The sequence below is a fragment of the Bos taurus genome, chromosome 18 (genome assembly GCF_002263795.3).
Source record: "Bos taurus isolate L1 Dominette 01449 registration number 42190680 breed Hereford chromosome 18, ARS-UCD2.0, whole genome shotgun sequence".
Classification (NCBI taxonomy): domain Eukaryota; kingdom Metazoa; phylum Chordata; class Mammalia; order Artiodactyla; family Bovidae; genus Bos; species Bos taurus.
Window position 1 is genome coordinate 51,884,919 of NC_037345.1, and position 27,204 is coordinate 51,912,122.

The 27,204-nt window shown below is 46.7% G+C and overlaps 2 protein-coding genes across 3 annotated transcripts in view; one reads left to right on the top strand and one right to left on the bottom strand.

The window, feature by feature from the left end:
• Positions 1 to 19,880, top strand: part of LOC512005 (uncharacterized) — a 27,419-nt gene extending 7,539 nt beyond the window's left edge. The window contains exons 2-10 of one of the 2 annotated variants that reach the window (XM_010815134.4): positions 4,967 to 5,098; positions 6,945 to 7,046; positions 7,353 to 7,499; positions 9,893 to 10,036; positions 12,672 to 12,812; positions 14,623 to 14,748; positions 15,395 to 15,559; positions 15,816 to 15,962; positions 18,927 to 19,880. In XM_010815134.4, the coding sequence (XP_010813436.1) occupies positions 5,044 to 5,098; positions 6,945 to 7,046; positions 7,353 to 7,499; positions 9,893 to 10,036; positions 12,672 to 12,812; positions 14,623 to 14,748; positions 15,395 to 15,559; positions 15,816 to 15,962; positions 18,927 to 19,144 (1,245 nt within the window). In that variant the 5' untranslated portion in view covers positions 4,967 to 5,043 and the 3' untranslated portion in view covers positions 19,145 to 19,880. The remainder of the gene's footprint in view (positions 1 to 4,966; positions 5,099 to 6,944; positions 7,047 to 7,352; positions 7,500 to 9,892; positions 10,037 to 12,671; positions 12,813 to 14,622; positions 14,749 to 15,394; positions 15,560 to 15,815; positions 15,963 to 18,926) is intronic. The other variant, XM_059877566.1, reaches the window with a different exon arrangement.
• Positions 19,881 to 20,542: 662 nt separating this feature from the next.
• On the bottom strand, positions 20,543 to 25,913 carry LOC526915 (histone H2B type 1-H). The gene is made up of 3 exons (XM_015458240.1): positions 25,677 to 25,913; positions 21,449 to 21,537; positions 20,543 to 20,576 (listed from the first exon to the last, which is right to left on the bottom strand). The coding sequence occupies exons 1-3, from the start codon at positions 25,911 to 25,913 to the stop codon at positions 20,543 to 20,545; spliced, it is 360 nt and encodes a 119-aa protein (XP_015313726.1).
• Positions 25,914 to 27,204: the final 1,291 nt, after the last annotated feature.

Sequence of the window (27,204 nt, forward strand, 5' to 3'; positions counted from 1 at the left end):
CAAGGATTTCTCATGTGGTCCAGTGGCTAAGCCTGTGCTCCCAGTGCAGGGAGCCCGGTTTCCAACCCTGGTCAGGGAACTAGATCCTGTATGCTGCAACGAAAGATCCTGCATGCCGCAACTAAGACCCAGCGCAGTCCATGAATAAAATATATAAAGTATAAATAAATATATAAATGTGTAATTACATATAAAAAAACTCATTTCAGATTTTCAACCTCCTGTGCTGTAAGAGAATATATTCCTTTTGCTTTAAAGCAGTAAGTTGGTGGTAATTTATTATGGCAACAATAGCAAATGAATACCAGAGGTTATTGGACTTCCCAGGTGGCTCAGTGGTAAAAAACTCACCTGCAATGCAGGAGACAGAGACGTGGATTAGATCCCCTGGAGGTTGAGAAAATCCCCTGGAAGAGGAAATAGCAACCCACTCCAGTATTCTTGCCTGGAGAATCCCATGGACAAAGGCACCTGGTGGGCTACAGTCTGTGGGGTTGCAAAGAGTTGGGCACGACTTAGGGACTGGGTGCAGGTAAGAGGTTAAGTTCCCTGCCTGTGATGACTTGTAAGTACAGAGTCAGGATTTGGACCCAAGGCTCTACGGCTCATGCTCATAACTACCATACTGGGTTTGGGTAACTACCATGCTGTCCTGGGGGGACAAGAACCAGGGGCGGGGAGCCCCCAGCCTCTTCCCAGACCATCTTTCATCAGTCCTCTTTGCCACGCTTGCCCCTGGTTTCATGACATTGGGGCGGCCTGGAGAGAGGATGGGAGCCAGAGGAAAAACATTTGCTGAGTTTGTGCAACGAAAGGTTTTCCTACCTCAAGCTCTTAGCAGCTTACGTTTCCCCACTTAGGTACAGTAGCAGAAATAATCATTGTGATCTGAGAGTTAATATTGCTAATAGATTAAAAGTTCCAATCAGGGGTTGAAGGGTGTGCCTATTTAAAAAAAAGAAGAAGAAGCAAACAAAGAAAAAGATATGCTGAAGTTCTAACTCCCTGTACTCAGAATGTGACCTTATTTGGAAACAAGGATGTTGTTGCTGATGTAATGAGTTAAGATGAGGTCAGAGTGGAGAGTCAGGATTTGGACCCAAGGCTCTACGGCTCACGCTCATAACTACCATACTGGGTTTGGGTAACTACCATGCTGTCCTGGGGGGACAAGAACCAGGGGTGGGGAGCCCTTAGCCTCTTTCCAGACCATCCTCCATCAGTCCTCTTTGCCACACTTCCCCCTGGTTTCATGACATTGGGGTGTGTCTCCGGCACTGTAGGCAGATTCTTTACTGTCTGAGCCACCAGAGAAGACCCGTAGTAGAGTAGGGTGGACCCCCTAATCCAATGTGATTGATGTCTTTATAAGAAGGTGGTCATGTGACAACAAAGACACAGGGAGAAGACCATGTGATGCTGAAAGCAGAGATTGGAGTTATAAACTGCCAGCCAAAGACTTCTAGTAAATCACTAGAAGCTGCCAGGAGGCAAGAAAGCATCCCCTGACTGGTTGCAGAGAGAGCACTGTCCTGTTAACACCTCAGTTTTGGACTTCCAGCCTCTAGATTGCAAGATAATACATTTCTGCTCTTTCAAGTCACACAGTTTGTGGTAGTCTGCTGTGGCAGCCACAGGACATGGATATAGCTCCTGTGAATTGACAAAAAGTTAGGAAAGGATGGAAGAAGACACACAATGGCGAAACTTCCCTGGTAATCCAGTGGTTAAGAATCTGCCTGCCAATGCAGGAGATGTGGGTTCAATCCCCGGGTAGGGAACATCCTCTGGAGGAGGAAATGGCAACCCACTCCAGTATTCTTGCCTGGAGAGTCCCATGGACAGAGGAGCCTGGCGAGCTGCACACAGTCCCTGGGGCTGCAAAAGAGTCTGATGCAACTGGGCACATACAGCATGGTGTCCTACCACACCCCTTTCTCCTACAGGTAGGCAAAAATAAAACACCTGGATGATGCACAAAGCTAGGGAGTCTATGGGAAACAGGCACTCCCCACACTACTGACGGGAGTGGAAACAGACGGTCGTTTTGCAATCGCTCTCAAATTTACAAATGTAGAAAACGTTCCTGATGTTGCAAAAACACTTCACCACTTCTGAAACGCAGAACTCTGTACCTACGTTTTTCACCGAAGCGGTTTGTAATTACTCAGTGAACTGTCCTAGAGGTTTGTACCAAACTGTACAAGAGGTATACTTATCCAACAGGAAAAAGAAAGAGGAAACTGTGTAATTCAGGTTACCTGATTGTCAGGTGGAAAAATCTAGGGGCAGAATTGTGTGTATCATATACTGTTGTTTGTCTATAAAAGGGGGGGGTGGGTGCGTGCTCAGTTGTGTCCAATTCTTTATGACCTCCTGGACTATAGCCTGCCAGGCTTCTCTCTCTGTGGTGCTTTCCAGGCAAGAATACTGGAATGGGTTGCCATTTCCTCCTCCAGGGCATCTTCCCAACCCAGGGATTGAACCTGCATCTTCTGCATCTCCTGCTTTGGCAGGAGGATTCTTTATCACTCAGCTACCTGGGAATATTTGCTTGGACATGCATTAGAGAATTGCCCTGAGGTCCCCCACCTCCAGGTTTTAAATTAAGGGCAGGGAGGCATGGAAGGGACATTTCCTTGCCCTTCACAATCTTTACTCAGAAAACCTCGTGTTTGTGCAGTAGGTGGCCTGTTTACTCAGCCTCAGTTATCAGCTAACCTTTGAGGAGACAGGCTGCTACTCACAAAGCACCAGGAGCTGCTTCCTCCTCCAAGAACCCCAGGCTCCCTGGGGACTGTTCTCCCTTCTTCCCACTTCTCCTGAACTAAGAGGCTGGGGATCCACCTGGGAAGGAGGTGGCCTCCTCCCCAAACTCGTCTCTGCCACAGCATCCCATCCCATGGTGGGAAGAGACACCGCCCCACCCCAGCCTCCTGCCTTTCTCTTTAGGACTGGTTCCTTCCCAAGTGGCCTCCTTGACTCTATACCCTGATCGAGGGCCCCGCCCCGGAGTCTGGAAAGCCTGGCAAGGCCTGTGAAGTGACCTTGGAGTGGTCCTTTCTCTCTGCTGGGATCTCTCCTCTGAGCCGAGAGGACAGCCCAACCCCAGCCTTGCCAGGCCCACTGCCAGATGATGACGATTATAATGGGGAGATGATGATGAGACGATGATGAGATGATGATGCCATCGAGCATCTATTGTTCTCAGCGTTCTTCTCTGATGCATCAGCTCATTTTATCCTCATGGCAGCCGTATGACATAAGTCCTCCTACGTGCGCTCCTTGACAAATGAGAATACTGAGACTCAGGTGCGTGAAATGTCCAAGATCACCCAGCTTCAGGAGGCAGAACTGGAACTTGAATCCTGGCCTTCTGATTCCTCAGTGCTCACCCTCCTTGGCATGCGCGTGTGGTTTCCTTGAAGCTTGAGCATCACTAGTATACATCACCCACACAGGAATGTAGCCAATAGAGCCTTCCCTGAGGGCTCTGGGTTGATCCCAGTTTAGTGTCACCAGGGCAGTGATATATCTCTCTTCTTATCTGCTTAGGGACTGGTAGAGCCCTGAGGGTCTAACTTATTTCCTTCCTGGGAAGTGTCAGCCAAGCTGTGGTCTCCTAAGACCAGATATAGATCCTGGGGGTAGCGCAGGGGTCCATGACCGAGGCCCCTGAGCTCAGAGCTTGCAGGAGGATGGAACTGCCCATTGAAGATGATCAATTCTGATTTCAAATCATAAGGATTTCAGAGTTGAAAGAAATGGACCTCAGGGCTCAACACACTGGGGCCCCAAACGAGAGGGAAGGGGCAGTCCCAGAGTTACTTCTCAAAGGAGAGGCAGGTGGGACTCAAAGCTGGTGAAGAGACATTCCAAGCATTGGGACTATAAGGCCCTTTGTGGGTGGTTGAGATGGATCTTATTCCCATTGAGCAGATGTGCAAATCAAGCCTTTCTTCAGAGGTGAGGGCAAGAGAGCAATGTGGGCCTCGTCAGGAGGGGCGCGATGTCTTCCCTTTCCCTTCTTGGTGGAGCCAAGTCAGTGGGGCCTGGGTTCAAATCCTGGTTGTGCCAGAATCCTCACGTTGTGGCCTCAGACAAGGGCCTGGACTGTTCTGAGCTCTAGTTTCCTTCTCTGTAAAATGGGGAAACTCAGGGCTGATTGCAACCATACCAACTGTTAAAATATTGAGACTTTAACCAGATTTGGTTGATAGAAATCTGCTCTTCCAAGACCCTGGCTGCTCCCCAACTCGTGGCATGTCTGGGTCTTCCCAGACACCCCCAAGTTCTACTAACTAAAACGGAATCACCAGGTTGGTGAAGGGGACCAGAACAGCACTCTAGTAATGGGGCTGAACTGTTACTGCTGCAGAGCCTGCCCTGTACTGACTGACGGTCAAATATTTTAAAAAGATATTTATTTATTTTTTATTTGGCTGTGTCGGGTCTTAGCTGAGGCATGTGGGCTCAGTGGCTCCTCAGCATGTGGGATCTTAGTTCCCTGATCAGGGATTGAACCTGCGTCCCCTGAACTGCCAGGTAGATTCTTAACTGCTGGACCACCAAGGTAGTCCCTGGTCAAATATTTTGGAATATGCTTCCGAGGGTTAATGATAATGGCTTGTAGGATTATTAGAAGGATCCAGTGAGTTAATGTCTCCTATAAAATGACCAGCAAACCTATTAGTAATAATATTAATAACAGCAACATGCCCAAAAAACAAACAAAAAAAAAAAAGGGAGGAAAAAAAGGGCGAAAAAGGAAAGAAGAAAACAAAAACAACAAAAACAGGCCAATTGTCCTTCTTTGGCTTCACTGAATAGCCTCTGGCTTGTCCCCCAGGCCCCTCAGGACTCAGTTTCCCCACCTCCAAGCTCTCTAGGCCCCTGCCCTGCTCCCAGTGGCCAGCTTGGCAGGTGGGGCTCTATCCACCCCGCCTATTTGCTCTCCCTCTTCCAGGGCTGACACCCTAGACAAGGCCCTTGAATAAAAGGCCAGGGCACCTTGGTCCTTCTTCCTCCTCTCCAGCCTGGATCATGTTCTGGCTCCCCCCACTTCTAGTGCTCCTGGGAGCGCTGGCAGTCCCAGAAGGTAAGGTGCATTGTGTGTGGTTCCTCGGAGAGGGAGGGGGTGATGGGAGTCCGAGTGGCAGCTTCTTGTATCTTGGTTTTTTGTTCAGCAGAGGCAGCTGGATGGGGTGTTTGAGAGCATAGTTCTGAAGCCCGGCTGCCTGGGCTCAAATCCTGGCACTGCCACTTCTCAGCTGCGTGACCTTGAGCAAGCCACTTAACCTCTCTATGCCTTGGTTTCCCTATCTGTGAAATGAGGATGATAGAGCCCTCAGGGGGCTCTTGGGGGCAGGGCTCTCACTGAACTTATGTGTTAGAGGGGATAGAAAAGTGCAAAATTAAATAACTTGATACTTCTGGGTTTTCTTTAATTAACAGTAACCTTTTGGTGTTCAACTATTTGTTTTCTTGTTTTTGTTTTTGCAAAAACTCCTATACTGTACTATATTCCAGAAAACTCCTCCCTTACATTTTTGAAACAGTCCCTCAGAGCTATATAAGAGGCTGTATCTTGGGTTTAAGTCCTCAGGAATGCCCCAAATAAAACATAATTCTAAACTTACAAAAATTTTTGTTTAAAGATTTTAAGGACTTAGAACAATATCAGGCCATAAGTGGCCTTGCCTGAAGGTGAGTTATTAATAATAACTTATTATTCCTTTACCTCACCTGACTATCTTCCCTCTGGTTATGATTCTGCTACCTTTGGCTCAGGAGAGATCTTCCCTGGTGATTCAGAGGGTAAAGAATCTGCCTGCAATGTGGGAGACCAGGGTTTGATCCCTGGGTCGGGAAGATCCCCTGAAGAAGGAAATGACAACCCACTCCAGTATTCTTGCCTGGAGAATGGGGTCACAAAGAGTCAGACACAACTGAGCAACTAACACTTTCACTTTGGCTCAGGATAGGAACTAAACAGTCAAGACCCAGCCCAGGACCTCACAGTGTGATCTTGGGTAAAACTCAAACTCCATCTGGTTTCAGTTACCTCTTCTATAAGTAGACGGTGTGAGTCAAGGTCAGCCATACACCTTTTCAGGGTGTGTGTCTTAGAGCCCTGAGATTTCTTGGAAGAGCCTCAGAGACGTCTTGGGGGTTAAGACCTGCTGGACAGACAGGGTGGTCCTCAGCCGATGAAGGGAAATGACACTGTTTTTAAAAAAGAAAAATGATTTATTTATTTTTGGAGGGGCCTTTGGTTGCTGCAGGAGAGTAGAGGGGCTATACTGCGGTGTGCAGGCTTTTCATTGTGGTGGCTTCTCTTGGGTGGCACTAGCAGTGTTACCCCACAAGGTCTTGGCGGCACGGGCTCTGGGGTGTCAGGACTTCAGTAGTTTTGGCTCCCCGGCCCTAGAGCACAGGCTCAATAGTTGTGGCACACGGGCTTAGTTGCTCCACGGCATGTGGGATCTTCCCAGACCAGGGATAGAACCCATGTCCCCTGCATTGACAGGTGGATTCTTAACCACTGGACCTCAAGGGGGAAGTTCAGGAAATGACTCTCTTATCTGTTCAGTTCTGGACTTGGTGGGGGAAGGGGGAGATGTTTGGAGAAAGAGTTCCATGGTGAGAACTGGTAAGTTACATGCAGACGAGATGCTGATTTCAGCTCCCAACCTTTACCTGCAATGTTTCACCCACCTGGAATGCCATTTACCCACCACCAGGAAAATGTTCCTTGATCTTCTCCCAGCAGCCCTCCCACCACCGTTAGTTCTACTGAAAGCACAGAATCTTAGTCACTGGACTGCCAGGGAAGTCCCTCTTAGCTCTATTTTTGACTTGTGTGTCTGCGTATGAGTATATGTGTTTGTTCTCCTTCCCTCCTTCTCAAATCTCAGGGTATAATCACCCCTTTCTCCCCACAGGGACCACCAAGACGTGTCCAGTCTGCCCTTTGCTGGGGAACTGCATAGAGAAAACCTGTCCTCCGGCCCAGGACGCCTGCTTGCTTAGCCAGTTGCAGCTGGGTGGGGGATGGGCCGGCCGGGGTCGGGGGGTGGGTAGGGAAGATGGACAAAGTGGGTGGGCAGGGGTTGGAGGAGAGTGGCCTGCACCAGCCCCCCCGGGACTGAAGGTTTCGAACTTCACCTCGTAGCTCAGCTAGCTCAGGGCTGCTGGGATGGCAGTGGGGAGGTGGGGGTGGCGGGGGGTGGTCTCAACACCATCTGAAGCCCCAGACTGATCTGTGGGGATTGCTGCAGAGGGGGCAGAGGTCCCGGAGGGCTTTGGGGCAGGGAGGTCTCTAACTTCCCATCCTCAATTTCTGTCACCAGCAAATGGGACTGTCATCAAGAATGGGTCCTGCGTGGCCCCTGGGGATTGTCGAAAAGATGTCTACTCCTTGACCTACGGTCCTGGCTTGAGTCTCTGGATCCGCACAGCCTGTTGTGAAGACAACTGTAGCAGTGTTACCCCACAAGGTCTGTTGGCCAGGCCCGAGGGATCACACACCCTGGTGGGGTGTCATGGGAACTTGGCCTTAGTCTCTGGCTCTGCTTGGCTGATGGGGACAAGAAGAACCTCAGTTTTCTCATCTGGAAAATGGGTGTGCAATAATTTGTGCAAGAGTTGCAGAGAGTGCAAAGCTGACACAGAGTAGGCACTCTATAAATTGTAGCTGTACTTATGGAGTTATTGTGGTGGGGGGCGGCACTTAACAGAAGCTCCAGACTCTTCTTTCTCCTTAGGAGAGGGGTTGCCTGAAGTCTAGTCAAACAGAACAAGATATGTCATGATTGGTGATGGGCTTCGGTCTAGGCTAAGGGGAAATGCTCGTTTTCTGGTGCTGACTCTGCACTTGCTCAACCTTGACGGTGAGCATCTCCTCGCTGGCTCCTTCCAAACTTGGCCCTGAACGGTGATAAAGATCACTTTTTGTTGCTTGGCTGTTTTTCCCAGAGAAGGAGTTTTGAATTTGGCAGGTGTATCAGTGGGGAGACTCTATAGACAGCTCCACACTTGGGGCCACTAGCCATCCGTCCAGACCCCTGGGACTTCCCTCCTCCTAAACTGTGCACATCAACCAAATACAACATCCAGGTCTGAGCCGAGAGCGGGGTATGCTAGTCAGCATATAGATTGTCAGTTAGGAGTATAACTGCATCAAACAAAGCTCCTATGTGTAAAGAAAAGTTGCAGAGACTACTTTAGACTACTTGGAGCAATTGTCTCATTTTTTTCATTCTTTTAAATTTCAAAATAAGCATATACACATATCCATTCTTTTTCAGATTCTTCTACTGATCATTTTTATCTTATTTTTTTGTTCCTTTAAAATTTTTAAATTTTATGTTGGATTTACAACATTGTGTTAATCTCAAATGAATAGCAAAGTGATTCAGTCATACAAACACATATATCTGTTCTTTTTCAGATTCTTCTACTGGTAATCTTAATTTAATTTTTATCTTTTGGCCACACTACATGGCATGTGGAATCTTAATTCCCTGACCAGGGATCGAACCCACGCCCTCTGCATTGGTAGCATGGAGTCTTAACCACTGGACCACCAGAGAAGTCCATATTTTTACTTTATTGCTCTTTAAGATTTTTAAATATTTTTATATTTCATTTTATATTGCAGTATAGTTAATTTACAATGTTGTGTTAGTTTCAGGGGTACTGGAGTAATTGTCTCTTGGTAGGGCTTCCCTGGTGGTTCAGGTGGTAAAGAATTCACCTGCAATTCGGGAGATCTGGGTTTGATCCCTGGGTTGGGAAGACCCCCTGGAGGAGGACATGGCTACCCACTCCAGTATTCTTGCCTGGGGAATCCCCATGGACAGAGACGCCTGGCGGGCTACAGTCCATGGGGTCTCAAAGGGCCAGATACGACTGGCCTTTGAAGTGACTTAGCATACACACGTGCAAGATGCCCATAGCTGTCTGTAGAAATAAACTGTGAGCTACACAGAGAATGAAAGCTTTTCTAGTAGCCACATTCAAAAGTAGGAAGAAGCGGGTGAAATTAATTTTAAGAATAGATCTTCAGGTACCATATCCAAGCTATTATTTCAACATGGTGATAATCAATATATAATTATTAATGAGATATTTTTACTTTCTTTTCCCAAATGAAACCTCTGAAAACACACCGTCTAGGGTGTGTTTTATACTCAGAGCACATCCCAAAGGGAACCACCCACAGTTTAAGTATTTAATAACCACGTGTAGAGAGAAGCCATCTATTAATCAGCACAGTTCTCTACTTTTCTGTATCTGCCAATGTTTCAGTATAAACCCATGTTAAAACAATCTGTGGCTGTTTTGACTAAGGAAAAAAAATATGCTTAAATAGCTTCCTCTTCAATGTTCCAGATCTCTAAGAAAGCTCTGAACACTAATCAGATGGTGGAGAACCTGGAATTAACCAGATGGTGGTGAACTACCCTTTTGTAAAACCCCACAATATTTAAGATCTAAAATAACAGCATCGCCTTTTCATCACATTTGGAATTTGGGGTGTTAGAGGGAGGGCTTTTGTCCGTGTGGCCAATGTCTTGAAAACAGGGCCTGGCACAGGGTAGGTGCTCAAGAAATGTTTGTGGAATGAATGAAAGAACCCTTGGACTTCAGCATGAAGGTTTGCTTAGGACAAACGGACAGCATGGGGCCAACTCCACCTTTGATTCTGTTCACTGCTCCTTGGAATCAGTCTTCAAGGACCAGAAGGAGGTGTCTCAGACCAGATTGGTCTCACTTTGGAGGAAGATTGTGGTGGGTGGAAGCAGCAAGAACAGAGGGTGGGAAAAGGGGGATGAAAGGGGGGTCTCCCTCAGCCCCATCTCACTCTCATTACAACCACTCCCACCAGAAGCAAGACCCAGAGCCCAGCCCAACGGGCTGCAGTGCCATTACGGTCCCAGGAATAAGTTGGCTCAGTGTGACTCCCTGTCGGTCATGAACTGCACTGGAAACCAGACTGTGTGTTTCACCCTCAGTGGGACATGGCATGGAGGTAAGGGTTCCCTTCAGGAGGTCAGTTGCATGGCCGGCCTCCACGCTGTCTGCACAAATCAGTGTTGACGTTCATTTGCATGTGTGTTCCGGTTATTTATTGCTACTTAAATGTCTCTTACCTGTAGTGCCTTAAAAAACAATCATTTTATTAACTCTTATGGTTTCTGTAGGTTGGGAATTCAGGAAAAGCTCATCTGGAAAGTTCTGTTCTCTCACATAGATACACTTAGAGGGCTGCTGGAGCTGACACCGAGGGGCAACTAGGGGCTTAATGAGCATTTCGTACACGTAGAATCTGGGCTTTTCCATGTGTTCTCTCCACATTGGTTACATTGGCTTTCCTTACAGCATGGCTGCCTTGGGGCTTTTTATACAGTGGCTGGAGCTCCAATACATTGATTAATGCAGCAAACAAGGCAGCAGTTGGGGCTAGTTGGCCACCTCTCTCTCCATGTAATCTCAAAGCTTCTCTGTGTGGTTTCTCTTCATTGGGCTTCCTCACATCAAGGCTGCCACCATCTTTGCATGGCAGTTGAAGAGTTCAGGAGCAAGTAGTCCAGCAAACAGGGTGGCAGCTGCATGGTCTCTTATGACCTAGCCTTGGAATTCACAGCCTGTCATGTCGTCTATGTTTTATTGATCGAAATAATCACAAAAGTCCATCTGGTTTCATTGGAGAGGAGGTATCGACCCTCACCGATTGGTCTTAAAGAATGTGCACATGTAGTTTTATTTTATTTTTCACATTAAAAAAAATAAGTTTATTATTATTAAGCCTTAGATATGCGTGCTCAGTCGCTTTAGTTGTGTTTGACTCTTTGCGACCCTATGGACTGTGTAGCCCGCCAGGCTCCTCTGTCCATGGGCTTCTCCAAGCAAGAATACTGGAGTGGGTTGCCATTTCCTACCCCAGGGAAGATTTTTTTTTTAAATGTGGACCATTTTTTAAAAAGTCTTTATTGAATTTGTTACAATATTTCTTCTGTTTTATGTGTTGGTCTTTTGGCAATGAGGCATGTGGAATCTTAGCTCCTCCATCGGAGATTTAAATGGCATCCTCTGCGTTGAAAGGTGGAGTCTTAACCACCAGACCGCCAGGGAAATCCCTGCAGGTGTATTTTTAAATCATCACGTGTTTGCAAATGGATGGAGCAGAGGCTTTTTGAACAAAAGGCTTGGAACACAACCACACTGATCAGAGACTAGATTACCTGTGAAGAGTCAAGGAGAGAAGTGGTCTGGGCTTCTGCTCCTAGCAGTCTGGTGGACTAGATCCTCTGCAGGGTCTTTCTGTTACAAACAGTGGCATGCTCGGAGGGTGGGCGTGAGAGGAACAAGAATGGTAGGAGTGGTCTGCTCCGGTGGAGAGAGGTATTTATCACTACCACTGTTTAGAAATGCTGGTATATGATGATAATAAAAAGCAGACCGACTTTCAGTTGGTTTTATTGTTTTTAACTGCTCTGCAGGCAATACACTCTAATCTTTTAGCCTGCTTCCAGGATGGATTGCTCCCACCCCCCATCCCCCTTGGTTCCACTGTTTACAGATGAACTAGATGCTGTACAAAAGTTTCCCCATGATTTTGGGAGCTTGAGGGAGATTTCCAAGGGTCCCCAAAGAAAACTAAAGTGTGAGCAGAAATCAGAAGATCAGTGAGTAAACATGTAACGCACAGTGGCCCTGAGAGCAAATACTTATAACAGCCTGCTTTAAGGGACTTCCTCGGTGGTCTTATGTCTAAGACCTCACCTTCCAGTGCAGGAGGTGTGGGTTCGATCCCTGGTCAGGGAACTAAGATCCCACATGCTTCTCAGTGTGGGCAAAAAAAAAAAAAAAAAGCCTGATTTAAGTGACTAGATCTTGGGTCCACAGCATGGTTGGAGAATTGACTCTTTAACCCCTATGTAAGTCAGGGATCTTGGAAGGAAACTGAAATGATCCCAGGTTGGTAGAACCCCTGGCTCTCAGTAGTTTGTTGTTCAGTTGCTAAGTCCTGTCTGACTGTGTGTGACCCCATGGACTGCAGCACACCAGGCTTCCCTGTCCTTCACTCTTTCCCAGAGTTTGCTCAAACTCATGACCATTGAGTTGATGATGCCATCCAACCATCTCATCCTGTCTTCCTCTTCTCCTCCTGCCCTCAATCTTTCCTAGCATCAGGGTCTTTTCCAGTGAGTCAGCTGATCTGACTTATCTGACAAAGCATAGGCCAGTTGATCTCAGTATAAGCAAAGGCAAATGCTCTCCAGGGAAAAGCCTCCAGGACTCCCACGGATGACATCAACCCCATGTGAGCTCCCAATCCAGAGCCCATGAAACGCACAAGGAAACAAGCCACCATGAGTGAGAGCAGTGGCAACAAACGATGGATGTGGGCCCACAAGGAACTCAGCTATTATAGTTAGCAGCCACAGAACATAGCGTAGTTATATGTGACATATATGAATACAGTTAGAACCCTTCAAATGAGTGGGCAACAAGAGGTTGTAAGAAATGACCAGATAGATTTGATAATGAATCATACAGAACAATCAAGAGAGCTGGAAACTTTCACACAGAGAAAGACAGACATCAAGTTGGGAAGGCTCAAGCTCTGAGTCTCCCCCGCCAACTTTATCTTGTTTCTACAGGGACCCCCCAAACCCTGAAAGGCTGTGCTACACCAGAGATCTGCCACCTGCAAGCGAACACCACGCTGGGCCCGGAAGGGTCTGGATTTCGTCTCATCACCAAGCCCGAATGCAGCCATGTGACTCCTACCACCCAGCCAGGTGCTTTGAACCCAGACTTCCTGAGACTCTACCCTCTTTGCCCTCTCTGGGTCCCTAATGCCCTTTCTGATCTTATGTGTTCCCAAGTATCCCCTCTCCCTACCATCAAGCTCTCAGAGAATGCAATTACTCATATGTGCGAAGGCGCGTGCTCACACACACCACCACACAGATGCACACAGATGCACTCACACCACCCGACACCTGGATGCAGAAAATCCCATTGGTCCACATCCACAGACCATCTGCATTTACATCCCAGCACCCAAAACACGCCTGCAGAGGAGCACTACGTCAAAACGAGAACATCCTGTTGTGTAAAGGAGATTCGAGATCTAAACTCGGTTTAGAAGAAATCTGATGGTCTTTACATTTTCTTCACTTCCTGGCTTGTGAAAGAAGACGCATTTGACAACAGCCTTCTTTTGGCTTACCAAAGAACACTGACAATAGTTTTTGTCTTCCAGAAAAGAGAGATGTTAATTTAGATAGTATTTACCACGTTAACAGTTGTGTGTGTTTTTTTTTTTTTGTAAAATATCTATTTAATTTATTGGGCTGTGCCAGGTCTTAGTTGCAGCATGTAGGGTTAGTTCCCTGACCAGGGATGAAATCCCAGGCCCCTCGGATTGGGAGAGTGGAATCTAAGCCATTGGATCAGCAGCAAAGTCCCAGCAACAGGTTTTTAAGTGACAACGGAGCAGAATTATAGACATTTCAGAGGAGCAAAGGTAATTTTCAAACCTGGATTCAGTGTCCTGGGGGCATAGAAAATACTCTTGTTAGAACCTGCACAGCAAAGACAGTCCTGTGATAAAGAAGATATGTTTGCTGAACTTGCAGGCAAAGCAGGAACATTCTCACCTTTACTATCTCAGATTACCAGCTGTTAGGCAGTTTACTTTTCAAAACTAATTAGAGGATTAAATGAATGATGACGATGAAGAAAAAAGTGGTAGACTTGAGAGCTAAAATTTACAACGTGGAAAGAGAAAAAGGGCAAACTAGGATTACTGACAACTGGGAGATGGGACATGGAATTTTTGTGGGTACAGTCCTTGTGGATATATGACACATCTGTGCAGGGACACACACACGGATGTTTGTTGGTTGTCAGATCCAAGCACATGGACTGGGAAAGAGAAAGGTACAAACACACACATATTAATACACACAAGTACAAAATATACACACACACTGAAACACTTAGCTAACATACACATCTGTGCACCAACATGTATATCCAAGCACCCTAAACCTTGCTGGAAACACAGACTCCCTAGAGCAGCCTCCTACACAGACACATGGGCTTCCCAGGTGGCTCAGTGTAAAGAATCTGCCTAACAATGCAGGAGACGCGGGTCCAATTCCTCGGTGGGGAAGACCCCCTGGAGAAGGAAATGGCAACCCACTCCTGTATTCTTGACTGGGCAATCCCATGGACAGAGGAGCCTGGCGGGCTACAGTCCATAGGATCGCAAAATGTCAGGCACAACTTAGAGACTAAACGACCACAGCAACATAGACACCCACACACAGAGGAGCTCGCGAAAGCAGACACACAAACATTCCTACCCTTCTTCAGACAATTCCAGAACACACAGAGTGCAGCACATGCATGTATAGCCGCATGACCACGTGTGCACAGAGAAACAGGCCTGGATGCTCATACACACAAACTGCCTCATCACAGAAGTGCATCCACACAGCACCGTCACACGCATATAGCTATGTGCCCAGAAACTGACACACACACGCGTGCACGCACACACACGTATCCTCCAGCCAGCTCATCTTCCTCTCTCCCCAGGTCCCTACACGGCCCACAGCAAGGCTAAGGTCACCACGTGCTTCACCTGCTCAGACCTCCACCATTGCAACCCTCTCCCCTGCACTGAAGATAGGAACCACTGCCTTCAGACAGTGGGCATCACAGGTGAGCGCCCCTGGGACAGGATGGGCGAGGACGGGCAGAAAGGGGACAGAAGACATCCAAGACCTCTCCTTGCCCTCCTGTGTCTGCTGCTTCAACTCTAGCCATGGTAACCCTTTCCTGGCTATGAAGGACAGAGGTTGGATGCAACAGAGGATGGGAGTTTAAAACGTGATGCTGCAAGTGTCATAGGAATTCCTGAATGGCAAAGCAGCTAAAAATATAGAAGCTTCACCAGACACAAGAAGATAAATACTGTATAATTCCATTTACTTGAGGTATCTAGAGTGGTCAAAATCAGGGAAAAAGAAAGCAGAATCGTGATAGATTCAATTCTGCAAAATGAAAAAATCTAGAGATGTATTATTACCCGACAATGTAATATAGTGAACACTATTGAACTGCACGCTTAAAACTGGCCGAGAAGGTAAACTTTGTATTATGTATATATATACTTTTTACCACAATGATAAAAAAAACAGACTTCATGACTTAACAATGATTTGGGGAATTCCCTGGCGGTCCAGTGATCTGGACTCAGCACTTCCACAGCAGAGGGTGCTGGTAAACATGTGGGTTCAGTCCCTAGTGGGGAAATGAAGATGGCTCGTATTTGCTTCTCATGAACCCACCCTCCATATCCTTCCAGTCCTAGGCGCAACTAACTCTGTCGCTTGGAGAAATGGTTCCTGTGTGGCCTCCAAGGATTGCACACCTGCAAACTCCATCTCTGCCTTGACCTACAGCATTGGTTTCGGCTTCTGGGTCAACACCACCTGTTGCCAAGGCAACTGCCAAGAGCCCGGTCCTCTTGGTGAGCTGCCACCAGAGAGTGGTCAGATGGGAGGCCAAGGAGGTGGTGGGGTGACTTTGGAGGAGAGTTTGTCCTGGATTGAGGAGGGTAGGCACTCAATCCTCATTACCAGTCAGGTTGCCCTAAGCCACCTTGACTGCAGCTCCCTGGGAAATCCCATTAAGGTCATCCCCCTGTAGTAGAGCCTATGAGCACATGAAGGACCCTGGAAGGTCCTGAGAGTCCTCCCGGCTGACCATCACTCTCCCCTCTACAGCCGCCCTGCCAGCCTCAAGCACCCTGAGTAAGTTCGTGTGTCCTACATGTCCTGGGGGCCACTCGGGGCCCTGCAGCCCCTCCTTCTACATGCAGTGTCCCAGCAGGGAGACCGAGTGTATCCACGTAAATCTGGTGTCCGAAGTAGGTAAGATGTGTGTGTGTGTGTGTGTGTGTGTGTGCATGCACGTGTGCATGAGTGCGTCTGAACACACTGGTTTGGATACAGGCATGCCTGGGTTTGGGGGGCCCAGTTCCATCACTGACCCTGTGAGGCCCAAGCACCTTCATCTCCTTTAGCCTCATTTTTCTCTTCTGATAAGTGGGGATGCTAGAAGCATACCTGCTGGGAGCCAGCACAGGACCCCGGTACATACCTCACAGGGTTTGATGAGGATGAGATGAGTTCATGAGAAAGGTGATGGAGTAGAGGGCAGAAAGCAGGACTCTGGGGCCAGGCTGCTTGGGTTCAAATCCTAGCCCTTATGAGCTGGGTGACTCTGGGTAGGGGACTTTCTTTGTCTGTGCCTCAATTTCCCCATCTGAGAAAGAGGATAATCAAAGTCTCTTATCTGTTATGAATATTAAATAAGATAATCCATGAAGCTTCTAGATGTGTGCTGTCCAAAAGAAATACAATGTCCACATATGCAAATTAAAATTTTTTACTAGCCTTTTGCAAAAGGTAAAAGGTGAAATTCACTGAATAATATATTTTCCTCTGGCTTCTTTTTTTAACTTTAAATTGATTTATTTTTTAATTGAAGGGTAATTGCTTTACAGAATTGTGTTGGTTTCCACCAAATGAATAATATATTTTTAACCCAACTTATCCAACAGTTATCACTTCAACATGCAAATGACATAAGAAATGATAAATGAGAAATCTTACATTCATTTTTTTCCTACTAAGTCTTTGAAATCTCACATGGGTTTTACACTCATAGCCCATCCCAGTTCAAACCAACCACATGGCAGGGGCTCAAGAGCCACATACAGCTAGCGGCTACTGTACTGAAGAGCATAATTCTAGAACATAGTAAGGGCTATGTATGGCATGTCAGCAAATCTAAGGTGATGGGAAGACAGGAAGACAGCTGTCTTCCAAAGTATTCAAAAATATATGTATGTACTCAGAGGTAAAGAATCTGCCTGCCAAGACAGGAGACTCAGGTTCCATCCCTGGGTTGGGAAGATTCCCTGGAGATGGAAATGGCAACCCACTCCAGTGTTCTTTCCTGGGAAATCCTATGGACAGAGGAGCCTGGTGGGCTACAGTCCATGGGGTTGCAAAGAGTACAACACAACTGAGTGACTAAATGGTGTGTGTGTGTGTGTGTGTGTGTGTCTGTTGGGGAATAGGGATTTGCATCTTGGAATTGATGACATTCAGTGTTAGTGGTTCGGAGAAGGCAATGGCAACCCACTCCAGTACTCTTGCCTGGAAAATCACATGGGCAGAGGAGCCTGATGAGCTGCAGTCCATGGGGTCACTAAGAGTCGGACACGACTGAGCGACCTCCCTTTCACTTTTCACTTTCATGCATTGGAGAAGGAAATGGCAACCCATTCCAGTGTTCTTGCCTGGAGGATCCCAGGGACGGGGGAGCCTGGTGGGCTGCCGTCTATGGGGTCGCACAGAGTCAGATACGACTGAAGCGACTTAGCAGTGGCAGCTGCAGCAGTGTTAGTGGTTATCATTGTTAAATGTGAATAAGGCTCAGGTGGACAGAACAGCTCTTTAATCGATCACTGTCCAGGGAAGAGATGAACTGGGGAAGTTAGTTTTTTGTGCACAATGGAGTAAGTGTGTGGGTGTTTCTGGAGAAGGGGTGATATGTCAGTGAGCAGGAAGCCTGGGTGTGTTTGTGTGGTTTGTTCTCTGGTCTCTTGGGCTTCATATGGACTGGGATTGAGGTGTGTGTGTGTGTGTACATGTGTGGATGGGTGTGCATGACGGTGGGTGTGGGACCATGACTCACAAACTTGGCTCTTTGAGAAAGTGTACTCCAGTTCAGGGCAAGATGACATAAACTCAGACTGTGCTGTGAGGCTTACATTTCTTCTTAACTTTTGTATTATGGAGAAATTCCAAGGCAAATATAAGAGTAAACGGTTTAATAAGCCCTGTGGACCTTTCACCCAACTGTGATCATTACCTACTCATGTCCGATCCTGCTTCATCTCTATCCAGGCCCCATGTTATTTTGAATACATGCAGATATCCTACTACTCAACCATCAGCATTTCCACATATGGCTAAAAGATAAGGACCTAAAAATAACACCAACAGTTGTAGTTAAGTATTTTCCTGCTGGTGTGTACCTGCTGCTCAGTCAAGTCCAACTCTGTGCAACCCTATGGACCACAGTCCTCCAGGCTCCTCCGTCCATGGGATCGTCCAGGCCAGAATACTGGAGTGGGTCGCCATTTCCTCCTCCAGGGGATCCTCCCGACCCAGGGATCAAACCCTCATCTCTTGCCTCTACAGGTGCCTTGACAGGTGGTTTCTTTACCACTAGCGCTACCTGGGAAGCCAGACTATTTCACTTTCAAATTTCTCACAAGTCCTTAATAAACTGGTTACTCTGGCATATTTACATTTTTATATAAATACGTCACATCCTGTCATACTAATCATATAGGGCTGTGAGGAGCTTAGGAAATAATTGGGAAACTGGTTGGAGGGATGTGTGAAGCCGAGTGGCCTCCAGGTGTCATAATTTTTATTAATATTGAATACAAGTGAAAGAACACCTGTAACACATGAGTAACACACAAAGATTAAGGAAAGGAACGGTGGTGACCAGTTCCAGATCAAGGCTCAGAACACTGCCGGTAAGTTTTCCTGGAGGGCACAGATGGGCTTGAGGGCCGGCCATTCCCTCCGAGGTTGGCGCGCTCTGTGCTCCCCTTTCCACGTGACAGAGCCTTTTAGGAAGGCAACCGCGCGAGGCTGGAGGGAGTTTCCGGGCAGTCTGTTGCATTGGAGGAACTCCGGGAGTCTGGAGACAGCGACGCGGCGCTGATACCAGTGGCGAAGTGCGTGCGCCAGGCGCGCGCCCTCGCGGGGCGCAGCCTCACGTCCCCGTCCCCACCCTCGTCTCCGCAGGCGGCCGGAACCTGAGCGTGCGCGGCTGCGGCACCCGCGACCTGTGCCAGGAAGAGGGTTTCCCGGTGCTCCCGGGCCACCGGCTGGCCGGCCGGCCCGTCTGCAACGCCAGGCAACGCGCCATCCTGGACCCTAAGTGCCACTCGGGCGCAGCGCTTGGCCTCCGCCTCGCCCTGCCGGTGCTGACCGTCGCGCTGGGCACCGCGACCCTCTCCTGAGCCACCCCACCTGCACCCCCGACCCCCTCCTCTAAGCCTCCCTGCTTGTTCCGCCAGATGGTGCCCCTCTACTAGGGCATTTCTAGGGGTTTGGAAGCTTCCGATGAGAAAGTAAAAAAAGCAGGGGTGCGCCTCCTCCCTCAGACTAAGAGATTCCCCAGTGCTAGTCCTCTTTCTTCACCACAGAGGCTGTGCTTCTTCCCTCGGACTAGGGCTTTTTCAAGTCTGGTCCTCTTTCCTCACCAAAGGCCTCAAAGGCTATGCCTCCTTCCTTAGACTAGGCTGTTTTTCCTCCTCAGATGAGAGATGCTTCCATGGTTACACATTCTTCTTCCTATTGGGGGGGCCAAAGACTGAATAACATCCTTCCTCAAAACTAGGAGGTTCCCAATACCTGGCTACTCCCTCAAGACTGTATCTCTTCTCAATAAAATTAGAGAACAGCGCCTCCTTCTCTTTCCCTCTTCAGGGTCTAGCAAAGTCCTAGCAGCCAACCTGGGGCTTGAGGACAAAATACATCCCCTCCTCAGGCTTTCAGAGCAGCGCATTCCACCCCCACCATGGGCCGTCTTCAGTCCCGGCACAGTCTCTCAGCTGTGCTGTTGTTCAGTTGCTAAGTCGTGTCCAATTCTTTGCAACTCCATGGACTTCAGCATGCCAGGCTCCCCTGTCCTCCACCATCTCCTAGAGTTTGCTCAAATCCCTTCCAATAAACATTCAGAGTGGATTTCCTTTAGGACTGACTGGTTTGATCCTTGCTGTCACCAAAGCTGAATGAATCGAATTGCACAGTGCCTAGTGGTTTGGACTTCCTTTTACTGACACTGCAGCCTCAAGTGGGCCCCCCGATGTGGTCTCTATACCCTGGGGATTCAGATGACAAGGTCTGGGAGCCTTGAGATCACATGCTCAATGTGGAGTCAGCATCATTTTAGAGCAAGCTTTGGATCCAAAGGACGGAGCAGAGAGGTATAATAAAATCGAGGCGCTCACTGCAGGCAGAATTCCAGGAACATTTGCTCACAGCTGAAAGTAATAGAAAGTCCAATGAGAAGAACGAAAACGATTCATTTAACAAAAATGTATTGATCACTATATACATCGAGCACAGTTGTAGACATGGGGGACATTGAGTAAACAAAATCTCCTGCTCTCAGGAAGTTCATGTTTTATGGGAGAGGAAGATAATAAACCTCTCATCTGGGTTTCCCTGGTGGCTCAGATGGTAAAGAATCCACCTGCAAGACAGGAGACCCAGATTCGATCCCTGGGTCGGGAAGATCCCCTGGAGAAGAAAATCTCAACCCACTCCAGTATTCCTGCCTGAAAAATCCCATGGACAGAGGATCCTGGTGATCTACAGTCCATGGAGTCGCAAAGACCAAGGTACTAACCACTTCACTTCATGATATTCCAGACCGTAATGAGTAATCTGGAGAACACAGTTTGGGAAGAGAAGTGGGGATGCTGCCAAAGGGGTGCACTTCCTAAAAAATTGCATTTATATTTTATATTTATTATTGATTTGGCCATGCAGGGTCTTAGTGGCGGCGCACAGGATCTTCAGTCTTCCTTGGAGCACACAGGTTCTTTTCGTTGCAGCATATTAACTCATAGTTGCAGTATTTGGGATCTAGTTCCCTGACTAGGGAACCCAGGCCCCATGCAATGGGAGCTCGGAATCTTAGCCACTGAACCACCAGGGAAGTTCTGGGGTGCACTTTTATGCAGGGAGGATTTAGAGCGTCATCTGAATAAAGACCTGAAAGGGGCTGACAGAGAGGGCCATGCAGAGGTCTGGAGAGCGAGTGGGAGGAATTCCAGTAGAAGGAACGGCAAACAAAGATGCTAGAGTAGGAGCAGTTGTGGTTCAGTTGCCAAGTTGTGTCTGACTCTGCGACCCCATGGACTGCAGCACGCCAGGCCCCCCTGTCCCTCACCATCTCCCAGAGTTTGCCCAAGTCATGTCCATTGAATCTGTGATGCCATCCAACCATCTCATCCTCTGTCACCCCCTTCTTCTCCTGCCCTCAGTCTTTCCCAGCATCAGGGTGTTTTTCCAATGAATCGGCTCTTCGCATCAGGTGGCCAAAGTATGGGACCTTCAGCTTCAGCATCAGTCCTTCCAATGAGTATTCAGGGTTGATTTCCTTTAGGACTGACTGGTTTGATCTCCTTGCTGTCCAAGGGATTCTCAAGAGCAGTAAGGAATATCTAATATAATACAACAAAACAGAAAGAATGGAGATGGAGATGCCCAGGGGCCATTAATTCAGCAGTTCCTACAAGTCACTGGGGACCTACCTTGCTGCCCTGCTGTCCTCAGTATGTTGGTGTTTGCACAATGATGGCCAGAGCTCCATCATCATTTCCTCGTACAACCACATCCAAAGCTGGAAGAGGGGGCTTCCCATCTCTGTCTTGTCAGGAACCCCATCATCAAGCAGACTCTGTCATGTCCCATCAGCCGATCTGTGGCAAGGTGATGGATTATCTCGACTGACTTTGCCTAATCAAGATTCAAGGGCTTCCCAGGTGGTTCAGTGATAAAGAATCCTCCTGCCAACACAGGAGACCTGGGTTCGATCCCTGGGTCAGGAAGATCCTCTGGAGAAGGAAATGGCAACCCACTCCAGTATTCTTGCCTAGGAAATCCCATGGACAGAGGAATCTGGCGGGCTAGAGTCCATGGGGTTGCAAAGAGTTGGACATGACTTAGCTTGAATGACAACAATCTCTAAATTGACAGAGGCAAAAAATGATTGAAAGATATAAAAAGTCATCAGAAGGCTCTTCACCCCCTTCACCCCACTGCACTCATTTCCTCTTTCCCTCTGGCTCCTACCCCGTCTCCTTCATACCCTCCTTTTCCTCATTCTAACCCTCTCACTGAATTTCCCCTTTTCTCTGGCTCTCTAGCTGCCACTTCCTGTCTTGATACATGGTTTCTCCTAGAGTTGACAAGGCTCTGGGATTTCCTGGTAAATGCTACAGTATACCCTTAAATAGCTAAGGGGAAACAAAAATTAATAAGAAAACCTTGCCAAATTCCGGTAAATATTGGAGCTATACTATCTACTTTAAATCCCACATAGAACCTGTAGACAGGATCCTTAAAAAATCTGGCAGGAGCCAACAAAAGGTGAAAATTCTTACCCAAATCAGTTCTTCCGCATCTCCATCTGTAGTGGCCAGTTGAGAGAAGAATATAAAATTTCACATTGTCTCTTCCTTTCCAGATCTAGACCTCTTCCTCTCCCAGAGATAACCACTGTTTTTCTTTCTTTCCTTCCTTTTTTTCCCCCCTTTTGCCACAGAACACGTGGGCATCTGCCTGCAATGCAGGAGACGCTGGTTCGATTCCTGGAGAATCCCCTGGAGAAGGAAATGGCAACCCACTCCAGTATTCTTGCCTGGAGAATTCCATGGACTGTATAGTCCATGGGGTCGCAAAGAGTTGGACATGGCTGGGCAACTTTCACTTTCAAGGTGGTCTGAGCCACCAGGGAAGCCCTAAATCCCAGGCCTGGTGGGCTACAGTCCGTGGGGTTGAAAGAGTCAGACATGACTTAGTGACTAAACCAGCACCACCATGTAGGATTTAGGGCTTCCCTGGTGGCTCAGACAGTAAAGAATCTGCCTGCAATGCAGGAGACTTGGTTTCGATCCCTGGATTGGGAAGGTCTCCTGGAGGAGAAAATGGCAACCCACTCCAGTATTCTCGCCTGGGGAATCCCATGGACAGAGGAGCCTGGTGGGCTACAGTCCATGGGGTCACAAAGAGTCAGAAACGACTGAGGTACTGAGAACGCACAAACATGTGGGATTTTAGTTCCCTGACCAGGGATTGAACCCACACTCTCTGCAGTGAAAGCACAGATTCTTTTATTATTATTATTATTATTAATTGGTTTATTTTTGGCTGTGCTCAGTCTTTATTGCTGCTCATGGGCTTTCTCCAGTTGCAGTGCTCGGCTTCTCATTGCGGTGGCTTCTCTTGTTGCAGAGCACAGGCTCCAGAGCGCCGGGGCTTCAGTGGTTGTGGTGCACGGGCTTAGCTGCTCTGTGGCACGTGGAATTTTCCCGTACCAGAGATTGACCCCGTGTCCCCTGCATTGGCAGGTGGATTCTTATGCACTGGAAAGTCCATTCTTTTCCACTGGAAAGTCCCTGATATAAATTTTTTTAAGGCCCTTTCTTATTTTTTAATTTTAAATCTATTTATTTTAATTGGAGGCTAATTACTTTACAATATTGTATTGGTTCTGCCACACATCAACATGAATCTGCCATGGGTGTACACGTGTTCCCCCTCCCACCTCCCTCCCGGTACCATCCCTCCGGGTCATCCCAGTGCACCAGCCCCAAGCATCCTGTATTGAACCTGGACTGGTGATTTGTTTCTCATATGATATTATACATGTTTCAGTGTCATTCCCCCAAATCATCCCACCCTCTCCCTCTCCCACAGAGTCCAAAAGACTGTTCTATACATCTGTGTCTCTTTTGCTATCTTGCATACAGGGTTATCATTACCATCTTTCCAAATTCCGTATATATGCGTTAGTATACTGTATTGGTGTTTTTCTTTCTGGCTTACTTCACTCTGTATAATAGGCTCCAGTTTCATCCACCTCATTAGAACTGATTCAAATGTATTCTTTTTCATGGCTGAGTAATACTCCATCGTGTATATGTACCACAGCTTTCTTATCCATTCATCTGCTGATGGACATCTAGGTTGCTTCCATGTCCTGTAAGGCCCTTTCTTTTAAGCTAAAATATACCTGGGTGGTAGAGGAGAGCTATAGCCATTTGAGAAGATAAGCTGAACTTGTTCCAACTGTCCTTTTATAACTAGTGTGTTTTGTATTATTGTACCTGATTCATGGCAGAAATTTTAAATGAAACTATTAAGGTCTCTGCATCTGTCTCTGCTTATGTGTGTCAATAAGTGTGTTATAGATGTGTGGTATTTTTTACCTTTGGATGGTATTACAAAAATTAATGTGTAAAAGAATTCTATCGAATTAGCTTAAAGAAAATAAAGTGCTTACATAAATTAAGTATTCATAAAACTTTAGGAAATACAGTAGAACATCACCAAAATGCTTTTCAGGTTCATGTGATATGGGAAAATATTCAATATTAGAACAACTTTGTTGGTTCAATTAAAATAGACATGTCTTCGAATTATAAATATGAAGTGTAATGCAAACATACAATTTTTATTCTACTTGGGTTTATTAGTCAAATAAGTTCAGGCCACAAAATCTGTCAGTAAGAAAAGTAAGTTGGTTTGAAGAAATTTTCACAAATAATCTAAATAGTTGTTGCTATTTAGTCGCTAGGTCATGTCCAACTCTCTTGGACACTCTCATAGACAGTAGCCTGCCAGGCTTCTCTGTCCATGGGATTTCCCAGGCAAGAATACTGGAGTGGGTTGCCATTCCCTCCTCCAAAAGTAAATAGATGTAAGTAGAATAAAAAGTTTTCAGGATAATTTTACAAGTAGTTTCCCCCATATCTTTTGGTAACCTGGAAACCTTAGTTTTGTTAAGCTCAGTTAAGTGAAGTGAAAGTGAAGTCTTTCAGTCATATCCGACTCTTTGCGGCCCCATGGACTGAAGCCTACCAGGCTCCTCCATCCACAGAATTTTCCAGGCAAGAGTACTGGAGTGGGTTGCCATTTCCTTCTCCAGGGGATCTTCCCAACCCAGGGATCGAACCCAGGTCTCCCACATTGTAGGCAGATGCCTTACTGTCTGAGCCACCAGGGAAGTCAAGTTCAGTTAAATAATGAGTTAAGCCAAAATCATTGAATATCCAGATGATTTCCAAATAAGATAAAACACTGAAACACTAAATATTGAACATAAGTTTATCATTTTGGGCTTCCTTTAGACATTTGGGCTTATTGGTAAATATGTTTGATGCCACACTGAGAAAATGTTCCATGAGAAAGTATATTTCTGGAAGTTATAACAAGTATATCTAAATTTGCCAAGCCAGAGAATGCTAATTAGAAAAGAAAGTTCATAATTCTTTACTCTTTTATAGTCACTAAAAGTTGAGGTTTCTAAGGGTTTTTTGAAAGTCGCTCAGTCATGTCCAACTCTTTGCGACCCCATGGACTATACAGCCCATGGAGTTCTCCAGGCCAGAATACTGGAGTGGGTAGCCTTTCCCTTCTCCAAGGGATCTTCCCAACCCAGGGATCGAACCCAGGTCTCCCGCATTGCAGGCTGATTCTTTATCAGCTGAGCCACAAGGGAAGCCCTTCTAAGGTTAAAGTGAAGTGAAGTGAAGTTGCTCAGTCATGTCCGACTCTTAGCAACCTCATGGACTACAGCCCACCAGGCCCTCTGTCCATGGGATTTTCCAGGCAAGAGTACTGGAGTGGGGTGCCATTGCCTTCTCCGTAACAGCGCCTGGCATATTATATATACTTGGAGCTGGTATACTTGGTGACAGCCTTAGTGCCCTCGGACACGGCGTGCTTGGCCAGCTCCCCAGGTAGCAGCAAGAGCACAGCGGTCTGGATCTCCCTGGATGTGATAGTTGAGCGCTTGTTGTAATGCGCCAGGTGCCACGCCTCGCCAGTGATACACACGAAAATGTCGTTGACGAAGGAGTTCATGATTCCCATGGCCTTGGACAAGATGCCGGTGTCCGGATGGACTTGCTTCAGCACCTTGTACACGTACACGGAGTAGCTCTCCTTGCGGCTGCGCTTGCGCTTCTTGCTGTCCTTCTGGGCCTTGGTCATAGCTTTTTTAGAGCCCTTTTTAGGGGCAGGAGCAGACTTAGCCGGTTCAGGCATGTCTATAATGACAACACCCAACAACACAGAAAGATCTAAGGGTAAAGAATTCTAATTAATATATGCAATTAAAGCTACTGGAAATGATAAGGGAAATAACTCAGTATGCAAGAAAAGTAAGATATGGGTTTGTTGTTATTGTTATTGTTAGTATGAGAGGGTATGAGAGGACTTCCCTAGTGGCCCAGTGGTTAAGAATCCACCTGCCAATGCAGGGGACACGGGTTCTATCCCTGGTCTGGGGAGATCCCATGTGCTGAGGAGCAACCAGGCCTGTGAACCACAATGAGCACCCTAGGGCCTGTGCTCTGCAACAAGAGAAGCCACTGCATTGAGAAGCCTGAGCACCGCAGCTAGACAGCAGCTCCCGTTCCCCACAACTAGAGAAGGCCCGTGTGCAGCAACGAAGACCCAGCGCAGCCAAAAAAATAAATAAAATACAAAAGTGTACGAGGTGTGCAGATGCATTTTTGTTGAGGGAAATGAAAGTGATTTTGTCTTAAAATAAAGCTGGTTGTTTTGGAAAGGGAAAGAAATGAAAATGAACACAGGAATCCGAAGATTTGTGGAAAAGGAATCTGGGAAAGAAATCTTACGGTGTGATCAAGCTGGATAAGATTGAAAAAAAGTTGGTTATAAAAGGTTTTTTTTTAAATAAGCTTTAATATCAATAATGTACTTATGTGTAAAATTGGAACTTAACCTTCTTTCTTCTGCTAAAATGACAGCTTCTTGGAGAATGGGTCTGCTTCTGAGAGGGGCTTGTTAAAGGTTTCCGTTTTTTTAAAAAAAATTTTAATTGAAGGAAATTTTCTTTACAATGTTGTGTTGGTTTCTGCTGTACAAAAATGTGAATCAGTTTCCCTTACTTTTTAAGTAATATGCCTAGAAAGCAAAGATTCTGTGTTTTATTAAAATTATTTCCTGACCTTCATGTCATCTTAATCGGATCTTTGATTACTTAAGGAAAACAGAGACTCCTCAATATTTAAAGAGTAAGTTTTGCGCAGAACTATGAAACTTCCTACATTTACCTTAGAAGTCTTTTTGTCACTTTGGTAAAGTAGATAATTATCATTTCATGATAGTCTGTGACCCAATTTAGTCAAGTGTCTAAAATCTTTTGATATTTTTGCCAAACTTCCCCAAAACCAAATTCTAAAGAAAGTCTTTTTGATCTAAAGTAACTCTGGGGATTTCCAGAGGGCCTCTGGAACATTGCAAAAAAATTGTTCTC